At 43.8% G+C, this 17858-nt stretch overlaps 1 protein-coding gene across 3 annotated transcripts in view; it reads right to left on the minus strand.

The window, feature by feature from the left end:
* Nucleotides 1-17858, minus strand: part of Prkn (parkin RBR E3 ubiquitin protein ligase) — a 1168744-nt gene that overhangs the window by 543336 nt on the left and 607550 nt on the right. For all 3 annotated transcript variants that reach the window (XM_021221288.1, XM_029533198.1, XM_021221289.1), the window contains exon 6: nucleotides 13897-14012. In XM_021221288.1, coding sequence (XP_021076947.1) covers nucleotides 13897-14012 — 116 coding nt within the window. The remainder of the gene's footprint in view (nucleotides 1-13896; nucleotides 14013-17858) is intronic.

Genomic DNA, 17858 nt, shown 5'->3' on the forward strand with positions numbered 1-17858 from the left:
AACCTGACAAATGATACCTGGTGTTGTATATCAGGGACCAATGGGCAGAGGCCTCCTTAGCTGCCCCTAGGACTTCAGCTCAGCTCTGCCCCTTATAGTTGAGGCAGCCTAGTGGACTGCCTGCCTCTTCATCTCTTTGCCTGACTGGATGATGTGATGTGGTTCTCAGTAGTTCCAGCAGCAATGCCTTTCAGACACTGGCCCAGATTCCTATCTTATCAATACAGATCCTCAATCTGCTTCCAAAAACTAGTGAACTCTGCTACTGGCTCTTTAACGTATGTTCATTTTGTAAACTACATGTACCCACCTGTATACAGACAGATACAGCTACTATATGTTTTGTGATATATGCTAAGGAAATTGATATTAGTATACTTGGACAAATTGCTACAACAGCTAATCCTTGTGAGTTTATTGTTGTTCTGAAAATCCTGATGCTGTACTAAAACACAAACATGTTTGTCTATGTTTCTGGCATAATGTACTCATGTCACCTCAGAAAAGACAAAAGCTTCAGACACAAAAGCATGATTATTTTAGGTTATGAAACATCTCAAGTCAGAGACTTGCCCTTATATGCCTTGATAATGGTGTTAGTGTAACTATGCTGATAAAAATGAAGACTCAGTCTTTTTAGTGTCCCTTAGCATGTGGGAAGGTCCAGTCACCAATGTTTAAAACAAAGATACTGTTAAGTCATGGGATACAACACAGGTAACTCCCATTAGCAGCTCAGTATGAAAGTAAAAGGAGATTAAGTAAATTTAAGGTTCTAGTATTGTAAGTTATAGAAGTTTCCTAGTAGGAAAGCTCAAAGTTAGAAACTGCCTTAGAAAAGCAGTCCCAGGCCCTCCTTGAGCTGAAGCCATCCGGCCATAAAGATAAGGAACAGGAGTGCAGGAACTGGCCTTGACTATCCTGGCTGACTCCACAGCCACCTGAGGAGTGCAGGAATTGGCCTTGGCCATCTTGGCTGACTCAACAGCCATCTGGCAGGACGGCGCCTCCCCCTGCTCGTTAAGACATAGTTTGAAGTGCCTGAAGTTGTACATCACCCAGATATATTGTCCTCCCTGATAAGCCCCCAGCCCCTGGAATTTCTAGACACCCCAGCCTGCATGTACAATCCTGCTGACTTGTAACCACCTTGCTGATGTTTTAATGAGCCAATCATGCCAATTTCTCCTAAGCCCCCAACCCTGACCCTATAAAAACCCCTAGCTTTCAAGCCTCGGGGTCTATTCCTCTGTCTCCTGTGTGAGACACGTATTGGCCCGGAGCTCCGCTATTAAAGCTGCCTCATGCTTTTGCAACAAGAAAATCTCTCGTGTTTCTCTGGGACACCCTGACTCCCATGACCTGAGGGGGGTCCCCAAGAGGGGGTCCTCCAAAAGCAGAAAGGAAACACAGTACTAACCCAATACAGTGATACCTAGCAGTTAAAACACTCACAGTAAAACAGTACTAACCCAATACAGTGATACCTAGCAGTTAAAACACTCACAGTAAAACAGTACTAACCCAATACAGTGATACCCAGCAGTCAAAACACTCACAGTAAAAGAGGCTAATACATCAAGAATGATACTAAAAGCAAATCATAAATAAAATATAAGCAGGACAATGTTTGTACTTATATAGATGGAAATGTTAGCATTCCTAATATTGTATAAATAAATCCTCTACATTTATTTTTAAAGTCACGCATTCAATAGAAAACTTTGTGAGAGGGCTATGAAAGCAAGGAGCCCACAAAGCCTATATATATATATACAGTTTACTCTATCCAAGCAGCAGTTAGCTTCAGTTAGTCTAGCCACCATTGTGTGGCAGGTTTCCTCACAGCTGTCCAATCAATCAGTACGGCCAATCAGTAGGGCCACAGAAGTAATACCATGCTGTCTAGAGTGCCTCAGAGAGCAGAGCCAGGTCTTCAGGCCTAGGTCATTCCCTTCCTTCCCTAGGCCTTGGTATCCCATGAGCAAGTTAAAAGGTTACACCCCAAATGTCAGATTCCTGCTCTGTTCTGCTTATGGAGAGCTCAGCCTCCTGGAGGCCCTGTTACAGCTTCCTCAGCACTTTAGAAAAAATTAAAGCCATATTGAAATGTCGAAAGTGACCCTACTCAAGAAAGCTTCTCTTTCCCAAGTACATTTTGGGTCACTAAGGTCCAATTTCTCTCCCAGTTATGTCTTAAGCAATTATGGGCTGACATTATTCCTCCCATTACTGTTAGAGCACATTTGCCTCCAGGAACCTGCCCCCTCTCTACTCAGAGTGTTTCCTCAGAGCTGATGCTCAGAATCAGAGAGACCCAAGTGGATCAGCGCCTCAGTGCTAAAAGGACTACAACACGGCTCTCAAGAGAGGGATGATGATAAACATCATTCTGCTATTACACCGGATAAATGCTTAACATTTTCAATCTGCTTACCTTAATTATTCTATGTGATACTAGCACCAGCTCAGTAATAAAGCACACTTAGGAAATGGGGTCAGAGTGACCGTAGTAGATCACCAAGTGTTGGTAATTTCAGGAGAAAACTTAGTTTCCACAACCCAGCCATCTGCCTCCAGGGTTCTTATCTGCACAGTGTTCTCATCCTGCACAAGCAGGAAGCACGAGGCGCATGATCCTATAGCGTGGGGCTTCAGGGATAGAATGTTGCTTGGGCCCTTTGAAGGTAAAGGTGTTAGGCTTGCTGTCTTGGCATAACCCACCCTTCTGGGCATCTGTCCGCACAGACATTTGCTGAGTATACTCTGGATGTCGACTCAGTCCTCGCAATGATGAAGCACAATGTAGAGGGCTTCTTACTAACGAGAGGAGCAGTGAGCAGCAGAATCCGAGGTCTAAAGGCTGTCTTCAAGCCTGGTACTATATTAACTACTGTGCTCCCTGTCTATTTGGGGAGTTGGTGAGGCCAAGGGAAGCAACCTGGAGAGATGTGTAAGCCTTGTTGGGGAGAGAAAGAAGGAAAATGGAAATGGAAGAAAGAAGCAGAGACATAGTCACTGTTGGGGACCAATTATGTCAAGATGGTTAAAGAATTTAGGGGATGACTGAAGGTTCCATATGCCATGATGCATGTCTGTGAGTAACACTTAGATGAATGGCCTGTGTGCGCCTCAATGTTCCCAAGGGTGACAAATCTGGTAGAGGCCTCACTTGAAGAAGCGATTTAACTGAAACACGACAGGTGTTGTGGAATGGGGATTAGTCACTGTTAGCAAAAAAAAAAAAAAAAAAAAAAAAAAAAAAAAAAACGGTTGGAGCTGGGACAATGAGGAGTGTAGCTGGCTGGGAACAGAAAGTCAGTCTTCATTGGTGTGGATAAAGCATCTTGTTTATAACGGGGGGTTTAAAAGTCAGTCAGAAAAAGAACGAAGGCAAAATTTTCAAAATTTCAATTCCTTGCCTACCGGAGAGGCAGCTCCCAAACAAAGAATAACAGTTCACCGTCTCTGGGGACTCCTAGCAATGAACACACAGAGAAATGAGGGACCAGGAGATCTCGACTACGGACACCAGGACTCCTCCAAACCCCCATGTTTATGTGGCATCACTGAGAGCAAGTTGGGCCCAGTGAAGACAGAGACGGTTGATTTATAGTGACGCAGGAGATGTTATTGATTTCTTCTTGCATTTTAGCGCCGTGGAGTGAATGTAGCAACATTTCAAGTGGAAGGAGGCAGAAAATTCATGAAGGCTATCTTTCTCTGGTTGCCTTAAGGCTCACCAGCCCCTGTCATTGCCATCTCTTTCCTGCAGTGACTCTCATTCCAGCCCCCAAAACAGTGACCTAAGACCTGGGGGGAGGGGAAGCAGAACAGTGAATTCCACCATCAGGTAGCTTAGGCTACAGGACTGTTTTGTCCCTAGCTAATTATCCTAGAACTACTCATTAGTATGATTATTGTGACAGCTACTTATTATTGTTCCTGTAGTAGTGAGTTAAAGGAGGAGCCACAGGTATCAGGCAGGTCTCTTTTTTTTTTTTTTTTAAGTTTCTTAGTAATTTGGATAACAGATTTTCGTGAAAGGCCTGTCCACATGTTGTCTTTCTTTTCTTTAGCAACAGTTTAAGTCCCTTGCTTGCTCTGTGTAATTCATAGATGGCTGAGGTTGTAAAACCCACTGCTATGAGACTTGCATGTGCTGACTCCCTTCCTGGTATCTTAGGATGTCTTCACAGTGTTAATGTAGATGAATTGAACCGTTTTCTCATTTCTTTAAGAACTCTGTGTTCTGTTGAGAAATCATGAATAGTGTGTGTTATTTTCATATTTAAAAACAAACTAGTGTTTCAATTCTTATGATCTATGATCCACTCCGTCTTGGTGTTTCTCTAGGATGTGACATAGGAGATGGAAGGTTTTTTTAATACGAATTCATCCAGCTTTTCCAAACCCGCCTCTTGGTGATGCTACGACCATAGAACCAACATATATGTGGATCTGAATGTGTTTATGTAGCTTAGTAATATAGTTCTCTATAATTTAATACAGGCTAAATATTGGAGATAGAAAGAAAAGTGGTGTCAGCAGATGGGATGGATCCCTAGGTGGGGCAGTCTCTGGATGGCCTTTCCTTCAGTCTCTGCTCTACTCTTTGTTCCTGAATTTCCTTTTGACAGAAGGAATTCTGGATTAATATTTTTGAGGTGGGTGGGTGGCCCCATCTCTCAACTGGGGGCCGTGCCTATCCACTGGATATGGTCGGTCTCTATAGGTTCTCTCTCCCCTATGTTGGGTATTTCAGCTAATGTCCTCCCCATTGGGTCCTGGAAACCTCTAGGGTCCATGGCATCTGGGACTTTCCAGTGGCTACCCCCAGTTCCTTTTGCTGATGCCAAGAAGCACTTACTGACAGGAGCATGTTATAGCTGTCCCCTGAGAGGCTCTGCCAGAGCCTGACCAATACAAATGCACATGTACGCAGATAAACATTGGATTGAGTGCAGGGACCCCCCTGGAGAAGTTAGGGAAAGGTCTGAAAGAGTTGAGGGGTTGTTTGCAAGTCCGTAGGAAGAACAACAATATCAGCCAACCATACCCCTCCCCCAAAGCTCCCAAGGACTAAACCACCAACCAAAGAGTACACATGGGGGTACCATGGTTCCAGCTGGATATGTAGTAGAGGATGGTTTATCTAGCATCACTGGGAGGAGAGGCCCTTGATCCTGTGAGGGCTTGATAACCCAGGGTAGGGAAATGCTTGGGGCACTGAGGCAGTTGTGGGTGGGTGCATGGGGGAGCACCCTCATAGAGGTAGGAGGAGGGGGAAAGGAGGAGGGGATTTGCAGAGGGGAAAGTGGGAAGGGGAGACAGCATTTGAAATTTAAATAAATAAAATAACCAATAAAAATTTTATTAAAATAGCAGTGAAACATTTTAAAAAAGAAAAGAAAAGTGCTTGAAAAAAATTCAACTTCATACAGACCAAATATTGAAGACCTAAAGGGAAAATGCTGACAGTGTAAATAAACTCTTTACACACTCTGAGCTCCTCAGAGCTGGCTGACATGTTATAAGACCCCCTGGAGATCTAAAGAAAAATCCCTCTGCAAGTGGAAATTTACAGAAGATGAAAATATCATTGAACAGAATACATGTTAACCAGCTGAGGGCCACTACCCACCTGCCATTTAGTCTGCCCTCTTCTCTGTGGCTTTCATCCTGTATACTTCTCTTGAGTATGTCCATGTGACCTTTGGGTCAGTAGGGCTTAGCCTAGAGGCAGAGGCTCTGCAGCAATCAGCATGGCTGGCTGGCCTCTGCCGAATAAAGCAAACTCCAAAGTTGATGAGTGGTCTTCTCAATCCACTTCAGGGTCCCTGATGTCCACCTCCATGGGACCGCCTGTGGGTGTGACTTTAATGGTGGGTACCATGTGATGATTAATGGGGTCAACTTGATTGAACTGTGAGACCCTCTGGGTGATTAATCAAGCACACCTCAGGGTATTTTCAGAGAGGAGGAGTTAAGGGAGACCTTCCCTGAATGTGGGCAGCTCAGTCACATAGCTCAGCTACCCATGGAACAGAAGAGGACGACAGAAGCCTGTTAAAAGGACATTTTCTGCTTTGCCTCCTGGATCCATGATATGAGCTGTCCTCTGAAACAAGATGGGCTCAGATCTTAGAAACCAAATCAAATCTTTCTCCCTTTAAGCTCCTTTGGGTATTAGTCACAGTAACAAAGCCTGACTAACCATCTGTCACTGCCGTCATGGCTTCTTGGAAGGCCCCCACCCTCCTGTCTGACGGAAGCCAACAAATTCCTCCACATGTAAAGAGTCTCTGAGAAGCAGCCTTCTCTTGTGCAGCAGGAGCACATGCGTTAACTCTTGAAGGGCAGGGAGCATGCTCATAGAAACCCTGGGAGGGACTGCTCTTCCTTCTCTCAATTATGGCTGACTTACTGACAGCACAGAAGTTAAAGCAACCATTCCACAGCCACTTGGTCAACATTTAAGCTTATATCTGAAACCCCATCTTCTAGTTCCTTCCCTTTCCAGCAAGCCAAGATACCTTGTTCTCGAGGCAATGAATATATATCTGAGGCCATATACTATGATGGTCAAGGACATGGATTTTGGCGTCAGAATTATTGCAGAGTCTAATATTGATCTTCCCTCATCCACCATATAAAATAGATGTGACCTTCAGGAAGAAATACTTCTTTGTACCTTATTTCCCCCCTCCTGTTTAAAATACATGTAACATTCATCTCCTGCACGCGGTAAGATTTGTGTGGCTACAACATATCCACGGACACTGGCAGCAACAGGAGATGCCTTGTGGAGCTTACATCTATGAGGGCAGATTCCCTGTCATACATATGGACATGGGCTGAGCAGATAGGAAAAAGTCCTATGGAGTCTGAAAATACTACAGAGTACATTTCAGATAAGGTTTGAGAAGAGGAATGTGTTGTCACCAGGGGGTTGACATCTCGGCTTTGGAGTCTCGCTCTGGTCCTATCCATAGTCCTGAGTGAGGGGGTTGCTTTGGCAGAAGTGGAGACCATGTTGGATAGCACTACTTAAGCTGGCTGGATGTAAGAACATAGGGAATAGGCAAATTGTTGCGGTATGCTGATCACATACAAGGACTTTGTGCATTCTGTTCATGCACAGGTAAATATATGGGCAGGGGACCAGTGCATACATAGATACACAGTAGAATGGACCTTGGTGTTATAAAAACAAAACAAAACAACCCCCAAACAGCAACAAAACCAAAACAAACAAACAAACAACCCCCCCCCCAAAAAAAAAAAAAACCCTTTATTTGGAGCTAGAAGCCCTGGAAAGTTCACTGCTAGCACCTGTAAGATTCAGGACTCCGGCCATGCTTTCTTCCACATATGAATCTGCCAGATTGACGATTGACAAGGAATAGAGTCAACAGGTGACCACCACAGCTTCAAAAAAATGGTGTTGCCTCCAGGGTTTTGCAACTGTTTCTTGTTTTGCTGCAAACAGCTCTGCAAACTGTGGAGGCTGCCAAGAACAAGCCCGCAAACACTTAATTCTAAATGTCATGCGATTGCGAGTCATGTAAGGGATCTCTGTAAGATCAGAGCCCTGCTAATCACTAAAGATTCCCCCACAGGTTAGAATTTCTGTCGGAAGGTATGAAGCAGTACCAACATCATTTCCAATGCATAATATTTCTTCCCTTCAACCATGCTCATAACTGATTGTTAATTAACAGGATAAATTTCAATTAAATAAATGCACAAGCCATACAATACTTTTCAAGTGAAAAAAACCCAGGTATTTAAATTTGCGTGGGCATTTTATTCTGTTGAAAATAGACAGGAAGATGAAACTATCACTGCTAGCAAAGTCTAAGCAATGGTCCCTTGGATGCTTCCAGAATGTAGCTGCCTCTTCCTTAACATCCATCAATGGAAAATGAACTGCTTAAAATCCAGACGGTTACAACATGCAAGGCTGACCTTAATGGATACAAAACTGGTCCAGGAGGATTTTCAGTGCTGCCCTCCTTTTGCCAGCGGGGCTGCTGTGCACCCGCAGTGACAGTTAAATGAAAAGGTAAGGCCAGTGAATTTCATGCACAGGCACCTGTGACATCCCCAGGAAGCCCCGAGGATGCTACAGCTCCCATCTGAGACCTACAGGATCCACAGCAGGAGAACGGAAGGTCACTGGCTGGCATTAAAACTGACATGGTTCACATTTCAAAGTATCAATGTAGATAAAATATTTCTTCTGTGTTTTCATAAGGAACTGACCCCAAACAATATGGCTTAGTAATCTGTCTCCTATGGGTCAGATTTCAGAACTGGATTTTCTTTCAGCCCTACCACACTCCTCGTGGACCCCTCCCTTTTTATTGCTTTATATAATTGGCATCTTGAAAATCCCATTATGTACAGTAGGGAGACCATTAAGGCTACTGAGATGGCTCAGTTGGTAAAGCATTGGCCTTGCAAACATGAGGACCTCAGTTCAAAGCCCCAGAACACACATGGATGGCTTGCAACCCACAGCGAGAGAGAAGGTTTAGTAGTTAACAGCTTTTCTTGCTCTTCCAGAGCACCCTGGTTCCATTTCCATCACCTGCAGACTGGTTTGCAACAATCAATAACGAGCTTCAAGAGATCTGAGACTCTCCTCCAGCCTCCAGGGGTACCAGGCACACAGACATACATGAAGGAAAATAGCCATACACAAAATAAAAGTGAACAATAATTAAAAAGGGACCTTTCAAGTTTACAATCTCGGCACTGGGGAGTACAGGTTCCCGAGGGAGGGGGCAGTGGCAGTGTTGCTGGCCAGCTAGCCCAGACTACTTGGCAAGCCTCAGACTAGCCAAAAATATCTTGATTTTTGTTGTTGTTTTTTTTTAATGGTGATTGGCGCCTGAGGAAGGTTGTCCTCTGACCCCCATTCACAGATAAATACAAGCGCAGAGGACTAGTGCATACCTAGATACATATACATACACACACACACACACACACACATATATATATATATATATATATATATATATATACATATACATATACATAGATACACATACATAGATACACATACATAGATATACATACATAGATACACATACATAGGTACACATACATAGATACACATACATAGATATACATACATAGATACACAAACATGCTATATAAAAGGAATGTGCTGTTTGCTGTGCCATGTGAAACATTTACTTTAAGTCAGCAGATATTTAGTCTTTCTGGGTCAAAGGCCAGTGCTGGACATTGTAGAGAGGGTAAGTCATGTCTGTACATAAGACAAGCTTGGATGTTGCCCTTGAGCAGTCTGTAGAGTTATGGAGCTAACACACCAAAGGCAGCTCTGCTCTCTCCAGGTCTGACTGGATCCTAAAGGCAAGAGCACCCAAAGCCATCCCTGGCTTTCCCCTGCCTCTGATTCCACCTTGCCTACTTTCTCTCCTTCTGCATATGGACCCACCTTCTAGCCTTTCAGGGAGACTTGTCTTTCTTTATACAGCTTAGACCTAGACTCCACTACTAAGAGCAAGGGAAGATCAGAACAAAATCAATACAAACCACACAGCCCTCAGCTGCTAAGATGGCCGGCCGGACAACTTTCTGTCAAGATTAGAGGTAAAAGTGTAAAGACCTTATCCTCAAACTCTCTTCTATTAAGATGGAAGCCCACAGTACTTTCAAGGACTGAAATTGAGAAGCCCATGGTCATTAAGTGCCACATGTCCGTCTCTGGAGGGGTCAGGTGCCTGAGAGGGTCTGAGGGCATGCTTTCTGAGAACAACAGGATCCAGAAGTTCCTAACAAGAGTGTGTTAGAGTGAGGGTGTCACCCTTAGCCAAGAAAGAATCATAGAGGTGTTAGACGTTGGGACTGGAGAAATGCTCACTTTGGGCTGAGCATTTGATGCTCTTGTCGAGAAAACAGAGTCCACTTTCCAGGTCTCAAATCAGGTGGTTCACAACTGTGGGGAACTCCAGCTCTAAGCGATCTATATTGCCCTCTTCTGACATCTGAGGGTACCTGCACACAGGTGCACATAACTGCACATAGATACACACGCTCACACCTGAGAAAAACACATCTTTAATTAGCAAACAGTGAACTCAGTGTGAAAGAGCTTGCATTAAGCTGCCTGAGGCTTTGGGATTTCCTCCCTTCTCCCCTCTGCTTTACAACACACCCCTCATGGTTGCGATAGCAGTGTGGTGTTCTCTGTCCATTCAATCAATCACGTCATTTGCTTTTCTCTTCCATTCAAGGTAACATGAACACAAACAGTTCCCACACCTTCCTGAAGGTGGCTTGGCCTCTGGCATCATTCATTACATGGCAATGGGGACTCTACTAGGGACTCAGAGAACGTTGTAGTTCTGTGATTACCAACAAGGGCTCCAAGTCTGTGGGATGCAAAATCTCTCATCATGTTTTTGTTGCAGAAACAGAGTCTGTTGTTAAGATAAGTCATGTGAAACCACACAGTAGTCTCATGTGAGGGGACTTGACCCGGGATACTGGGTAAAACCTCAGGTATGACTTGACCATAAAATGTTGAAAAAAGGTTACCTTCCTTCCAGCTTCCCTGAAGTGTCTCAAAAATAAGATGGGTGAAGAATTTCATGTCCCCTCACAAAGTACTGCAAAGTACTGTCTAGCCAAAATGGAATCGTGAACTGACGGGAAGCTGACGACAGACATAATGAATACATCCAAAGGGGACACCACCAAGGCCTCCGTTTGAGGGAAAGAATGCTACCAGCATGCTGCCAACTGGCTGCTAAATCCCTGTCACAGGAACAAGCACAAACGGACTCTGGGATAAATCTCTGCTAATCTCCAGGCCTGAGTGAATCTTTTCAGTATGCCATTCATGGTAGCTTTGCCTCAGTAAGTGAGTGGATTTTAAGATGGTTTCGAAAGCAAGAAAATTGTGAAACTATTTATATTAAATGACGAAGACACCAAACCTGCAAGTCCTAATGGTACAAGTCTCAAGGTAGCGATTTACTCTCGTGCAGTGGAACTGGCTTTTACCGCGTGTTTCCGGTAGGTTGAATTTTGACCGTGTAAACATGGCTGCCTTTCACTGTGTTGTTAGCATTGGGAATGCAGCAAGGGTGGGCGAATGGGAAAGAGGTACAGATGAGCTACCTCAACAGTCCTAGGAGCGATACTGGGGAATTAGGATTTTTTTTTTTCTAAACTGGGAAATGTCTAACTGGATTGATGATATGTAACTAACCTACAAATATAATAAAAATCCTTGAAATATAAATATTAAACAAAACCTGTTTAAATCTTTATTTAATTATAACTTTTGTTTTTACCTCCCAGAAGATGTGAGAATTTTAAGTGAAGTCACAGGAATCGGTTACCGTTTACAGTCAGAGTAAAGGACAGGGTCCAACACAGACTTACAAGACAGAAAGTCTCATACCACAACGACAAACTGGAGTTCTGGCTGGTGTGTGGGAAAGCTGTGTGTTGAGAGAGTTTTGCATTGTTCTGTTGCAACAAATAATATGCAAATGTGCAAGTAAGGTTGGTTTGAGTCACGTCTGAAACAGTGTAGTTTAAGAAAATCAACTTGCAAGCATGCAGGAAGAACTTAAAACTGTCTGTCTGTCACCGTCACCTATTCCCATCCTATGACATTGCTTAGGTGCAAATCATGTAGTCAATGATATCATACATGAGTAGTATGACTTCTTGTCCTTTGGGTCATGGTCAGGTGCCTAGTCAGACAGAATGATTGCCACGTTTCAATGCCACTTTTAAAATTAAGATTGTGTGTGTGTGTGTGTGTGTGTGTGTGTGTTTACCATTGGGCACACACATGTTCATGCACTCCACGGCCTGAACGAATGTGGAAGTCAGAGGGTAACTGTTAAAGCTGGTTCTTTCTTTTCCTATTGAGGTTCTGGGGATCGGCATCACCTTATTAGGCCTGTAAACAAGTGCCTTTAACCTGTTGGGCCACCTCACTTCCCCTACATAAAATCTTATTAAGGGGGTAAGGGTATAATAATGGCCTAGGTATGGTGTGAGACATTGGAGTGCTCTCCTATGGGCTTGGAGTGTCTATGTGCACAAGTCTATCAAAGGCCTTTTCTCCACCCTTCATTCAAAGTATCTTGGGTACAGAGGAGACTTCCTTCTATCAAGTGGCTGGCTATGCACACTGGAAACTGGACTGAATGGTTGCTTATATCCAAAAAGCCATGTGATGTGGTAACAGGAAAAACTTCATTATAACAACATGATTTTTTCCAACACTTATCTTCCCAAATATCTTTTTGCTCTAAAGATGGCTGTCTGTAGTTAGGTCTAAAGGGATTAGAAGGAAGTACTCACATGAACCTCTCTCATGGTCTTTTAAACAATTTATGTATTATGTATGCGTGGTGCATGTGTTTGTGTGTATCTGTGTGTATGTGTCACTTGTGTTGGGGGATGGGTAGCCTCAGAGGCTAGAAGAGTTCCCACACAGGACCTGGGAACTGAACTCAGGTCCTCTGGAAGAGCAGCAAGTCCTCTTCATCACTGAGTCATCGCTCCAGGTTTCCTCACTCACCTTTCAACTCCATCAAGCTGGTAGGCTGTACCCAATTTACAGAAATATGTTTTGTATTTTTTATTTTTTTCTCTGAAAAACCAAAAAGGTGATTTTAATTACTTGTTGTGAGCCCTCGTTTGTACAACTGTCTGCCTCCTTCCTGAAATGCTAGAAGCATCGTTTTGCCCTTTGAAAGGATTTTTTTTTTCCACGTGTGGTCATTCACCTTGCCTAAGTAAAACACAGCAGTTTGTGGACACTGTTGTGACATTTTCTGTCAGAGCAGTGCCTAAACACGAGAAGCAGGGAAAATGTGGTGGTGGAGACAGGTTTACAAACATTACTTCCTTCTGAAAATAGTTAGGCTTCTTTTAGTCAATGTTAAAATTCCAAAGCTAGTGAAAGATGGGAATACCAAGCCTCAAGCATTAACATCAACTACAAAATCATAAAGCAAACTCCAAGGGCCATCTCGTTCAGTCCCCAAGGCTAAGGAACAGCAACCCTGAAATGTTTCTGCCTAAAAGCACGGAACAAGAGGTCTGGGGATTTTATTCAGTAACCCATTTTGGCATGTGATTAAAGCACTCTTTCTAGTATGAAGACGAAGTTGCCACCTTGGCAATCTGGGCTTCTGAGTTACCCTCTGAGGACACACACAGGGAGGCTGCCTTCCGTCTTCTCTGCATCAGCAATGAGGAGGACTTTCTCCCACGCCTGCTTATTCTGCAGATCCAGGAGATTTAGTTTTGCCTGCCTTGACCTTGAGTCCTAAACCAGAATTCACCACCTTCACTTCCCTCCAGGCCTGTGTGCCCATCTTCCTTCTGTCCCTCTAGTCTCTGGGGTTTGACGTCACTGAGCCCACTGTCAACTGTGTGGTTTCATTTTGGATGTATGACTGGATGAGGAGCCACAGTACGAAAGCAGACAAATAAGGTGGAAGAACTCAAGTGTATGAAAGAGATATTTTAAAAATAAAACAGTCCGGCAAGGATAAGTGGTGTTCATAAATTGTTATTCCATCACTAACGTTAAAGTCATATTTCAATCTTATTTTAGAGCTCACTGATATAGCCGAGTTTACATTTCTGGATGAACTAAGATTACACTATTTTTAGATATTTTATGTGACAAAGTTTAGGGCTCATATCGCTGATCCGAGTAACTGGTGCTGTAAACTGTAAGTAATTTCGCCCCATAATATTTACCCAGATATGGTGTACCACTGGAATAGATGTGCATCAAGGCGAGGCCTCTGGGGAAGGTCTGTCAGAGGAACGAGGCTAAAAAGCAGGACACCCGAGGGCCTGCCCTGAGAGCCTTACCTGACATCTGTGCACGCTATGCAGGGGATGCTGCGCCTGTTGCTGGCGATCAGGTTCAAAGCTACCGATGTGTCCTTGTCGGAGGTTGGGTGTGCTCCACATTTAAAGAAAAATTCCTGGAAGAGTGAGGGAAAGAATTTACACATATGAATCATGCCTGGTAATCTATCCCTTTCCAACCTTTGTTGTTGTTGTTGTTGTTGTTGCAGTAAACAATCATTTGGGGTCAAGAGAAGAAACCAATCATTAGGCATGGATTGGGAGTAAGCCGACATCATCTTTTGGAAGGAAAGAGGAGCCTAGTCTGGTGCGCAATTGATCGGCAGTATCCTGAGCATCCCAGATGACCCTAGGCCTTCTCTAGGTCACCTTGTAAGTAGCCCTACTGTGGGAGCATGTGTGTGGAGGAAGGGATCTGGAGAGCCCAGGGACACCGAGATGGCTAACCCAGATCGCCATCGACAGGCTCCATCTAACACTACCTAGGCTGCTCATGCTAAGTATGGCTGCCACTCTCACGGGAGCTGAGATCCCAGACTGAATAAAAAGGAGAAAGCCAGCTGAATACCAGGACCCATCACTCTTTGTTTCTTGAACGTGTGGATGCGGTGTGACAGTTGCCTCAGGCTGTTCCTGCGACCTGCAACCTCCTGGTTGTGATGGACTACCCTGGGACTGTGCACCAGGACAAATCCTCTCCTAGGTTGCTTTTGTCAGATAGTTTGTGGCAGCAATAAGACAGGTAACATGGGAGTACACAGCACGGATATTAGGTAGGTAGTCCTGGATAGGATGGCAGGATGCCACTTCCCAGTTTAACTAATAGCACAGCCTTAGGCCGAAGTGCCCAGTCCTAATACTGGGTAGCTGAGTGTTCAATTAAGCATCCTTTGCTGATGTATTTCCTCTCCCAGCTGTGTCCCCCGACAGCCACGTATTCTAGGATATATTCTCTTTCTTTTCACTCATCTCCTTCTTTCCTAATTCTCATGTTTCCCCCTTAGGTTCCTTCTTTCTATTTGCACACATGAGTGTTGGGTCAGTGGTCATTCTGTTCCTCGTCTCTGGTCTTCCATGGAACCCCAGATCTTATGCAAGGGTGAATCATCGAAGGCATGTATTACTGAACAAGAGGAGCAGCCCTGAATCCTACAATTGCTCCCAAGTACTATTTGTAGACTAGGAATGTGGGCGGCATCTTCCCTCATAACACTAGATCTGATGTCAATAGACTTCTATTGGAGGCTCCAGACATGAAATATGAAACATCCCCACATCGTGGGCCAAAGTGGTCTTTCTCGTACTTCTCAACTTGTCACTGCATCTGTAGATGACCTGTGAGCCTAGATGACATGGCAGACGTAACTGTCCCTAATGAGCTTTATTTACAAGATATGTGGCAACTTTGAATTTTACCTGGGTTGTGGTTTAACCCCTCTGGGAAATTTGTAAAGTCTCTTTATTAATTTTGCATCTTAATAATGCCTGGCATAGCCGGGCGGTGGTGGCGCACGCCTTTAATCCCAGCGCTTGGGAGGCAGAGGCAGGTGGATTTCTGAGTTCGAGGCCAGCCTGGTCTACAGAGTGAGTTCTAGGATAGCCAGGACTACACAGAGAAACCCTGTCTCGAAAAAAAAAACAAAACAAAAAAACAAAACAAAACAAAAATAATGCCTGGCATAGGGTAGGAACTGAATATATTCATAAAATGAAAAACTACCACATTAATTACTAAATGGAGACCTTATGCACTTGAGTTTGTTTTCTCCCGTTTGAAACCTGGTGGGTCACCACTGGGCGTAACACCTGGGTATCTCTAACTCTGAGATGTCAGAAAATTGCTTGAGGAAGTTATTCACCTCCAGTTCCCAGTTTGAGGTTGGGGTCAAGGTGTTAGTTAACTAGTATTTATCTGACTTAGGATGAGAGTGTAGCAGTCATCCCTTACATCAGCAATCTTCAGTTCATTGGTGTTAAGCATTTTCATGGACTAGATGGGTGTGCAAGTTATACTCTGGGACCTGGGTTCAAGTTCAGGGTTCCTTCAAAGACCAGTGTATGAATCCATGCCCTTGCTTCTTCATCACAAAAACCACATGGCCAGTTGCTTTGCTTTATTGAACATTGGATATTGTTTTAGTCAGTGTTCAATTGTTATGAAGAGATACAATGACCATGGCAACTCTTGTGAAGGGAAACATTTAATTAGGGCTTGGTTATAGTTTAAGAGGTTTAGTCCATTGTCATCAGGGTGGGGAGCATGGTGGTATGGTATGGTGGTATGGGTGGCATGGTGCTATAGAAGTTGAGAGTAGTACATCTGGATCCACAGGCAGCAGGAAGAGAGACTTTGGTCCAAAGCTCACCCCTAATGGCACACTTCCTCCAACAAGACCACACCTCCTAATCCTTGTCAAGTAGTGCCACTCACTCATGACCATACATTTCAATATATGAGCCCGTGGAGGCCATTCCTATTCAAACCAGCACAGATTCTTTACACCTAACCATTTGAAATGCTACAAATCCTTCAGTGTCAGTTAGAAAAGGACTTAAAACAATAACTGACCACTTAAACAAAAGGTTTGGAGGACGAAGCTGACCCTTTGAAATGGACTGGGCTGCCTTCCACTGCCTTTGCAGGCATGAGGGAAAAAAAAAATATCCTCATCTGTAACATGAAGCAGTTCCCTCAAAAGTGCTGAGTTGGCAGGAACATTGAGGATGTTTTTCATATACAGATACATAGATAGAAAGTATCTATATTTTTTTTCATAGCTTGCAAAAAGCAACTGGTAGATACTTAGATAACAAATCACAAGTTGTTCTAACGCTATATGAATCTCAGACATATAAAAGCCAAACACGTTCTTACTGGGGGTAGATTGTATGGACAGTGGTTTATATTTAGCGATTAAGAAAATGGTTATTCCAATGATATGACAGAACTAACACACAACATTCCAACTCTGCATATTAAATGTAATTGTAGCACTTTCTCTACCAGTCTGTGTAAATGGTGGTTTTTCTACAGTACTAGAGTATCTGGCAAGAACTACGAAGGACCTGAGCTTTTGCCCAGCTTGCAAGCTGTCCACTTCATCTGTCACTGCATCATGGATGCTGGCAGGAGACAGGATTCACGGATAGGGCTCTGTACCCTGGCACAGGCAGGGAGAGGTGGGTGGACTCAGACGAACAACATTGTGTGAATGGTGGCAGGCAGCTAAGGACTCTGAGCTCAGGGAACTCCATCTTTATAAGGAACCCTGAGCAAGCCTTTTTTTCTCCGGAAGGGGAACGCTGTCTTTATTATACAAGATAATGAGCAAATCTGCCTTTTGCTCTGGGGGGAGACACTGGTTTCACCTTCCAAGGTCATTAGCTTTTTCCAGCAAAGATGGTCCAAGACCAAGGGCAGTTAATGGCTCCCTCTCCTCCCTCTGGAGATGAGCAGAAGTGAGAGGCCAGCAGCTCCCAGCCGTGCAAATGACTTCTTTATAGGCTAATTAGCAAAGAGATCTAGTTGTTTCCACTTCTCTGCAACCAGTGGGCCAAAGCTGTCCAGTCTACATTTAAAATCACACAAGCACACAAAACCAATAAGGCAAAATATTAATGACGCCAGAAGGGGCATTTGCAAAAGTTGTACCTTGGGTGTCTCTGAGAGCTTACTAAGAGAGGGGAATTTCATAGCAGTCTGGTTCTGTAGGACCAACTGTGGGCTAGGACTGCAACCTCACAAATAAGTGGCACGTGGAGTTAAGGAGGGGGGGATCCTAATAAACTACATGAATTTCTCTACCTAATGGCTTTGCACTGAGATCCTTGTANACACTTCTGGGATGCTGTACTACCGAGAAGCTAAAAATCTATGATGATTAGTGCTTAATTTCGACTGGCTTTCTTTCTTTCTTTCTTTCTTTCTTTCTTTCTTTCTTTCTTTCTTTCTTTCTTTCTTT

Source organism: Mus pahari, chromosome 21, assembly GCF_900095145.1.
Source record: "Mus pahari chromosome 21, PAHARI_EIJ_v1.1, whole genome shotgun sequence".
NCBI classification, from domain to species: Eukaryota; Metazoa; Chordata; class Mammalia; order Rodentia; family Muridae; genus Mus; species Mus pahari.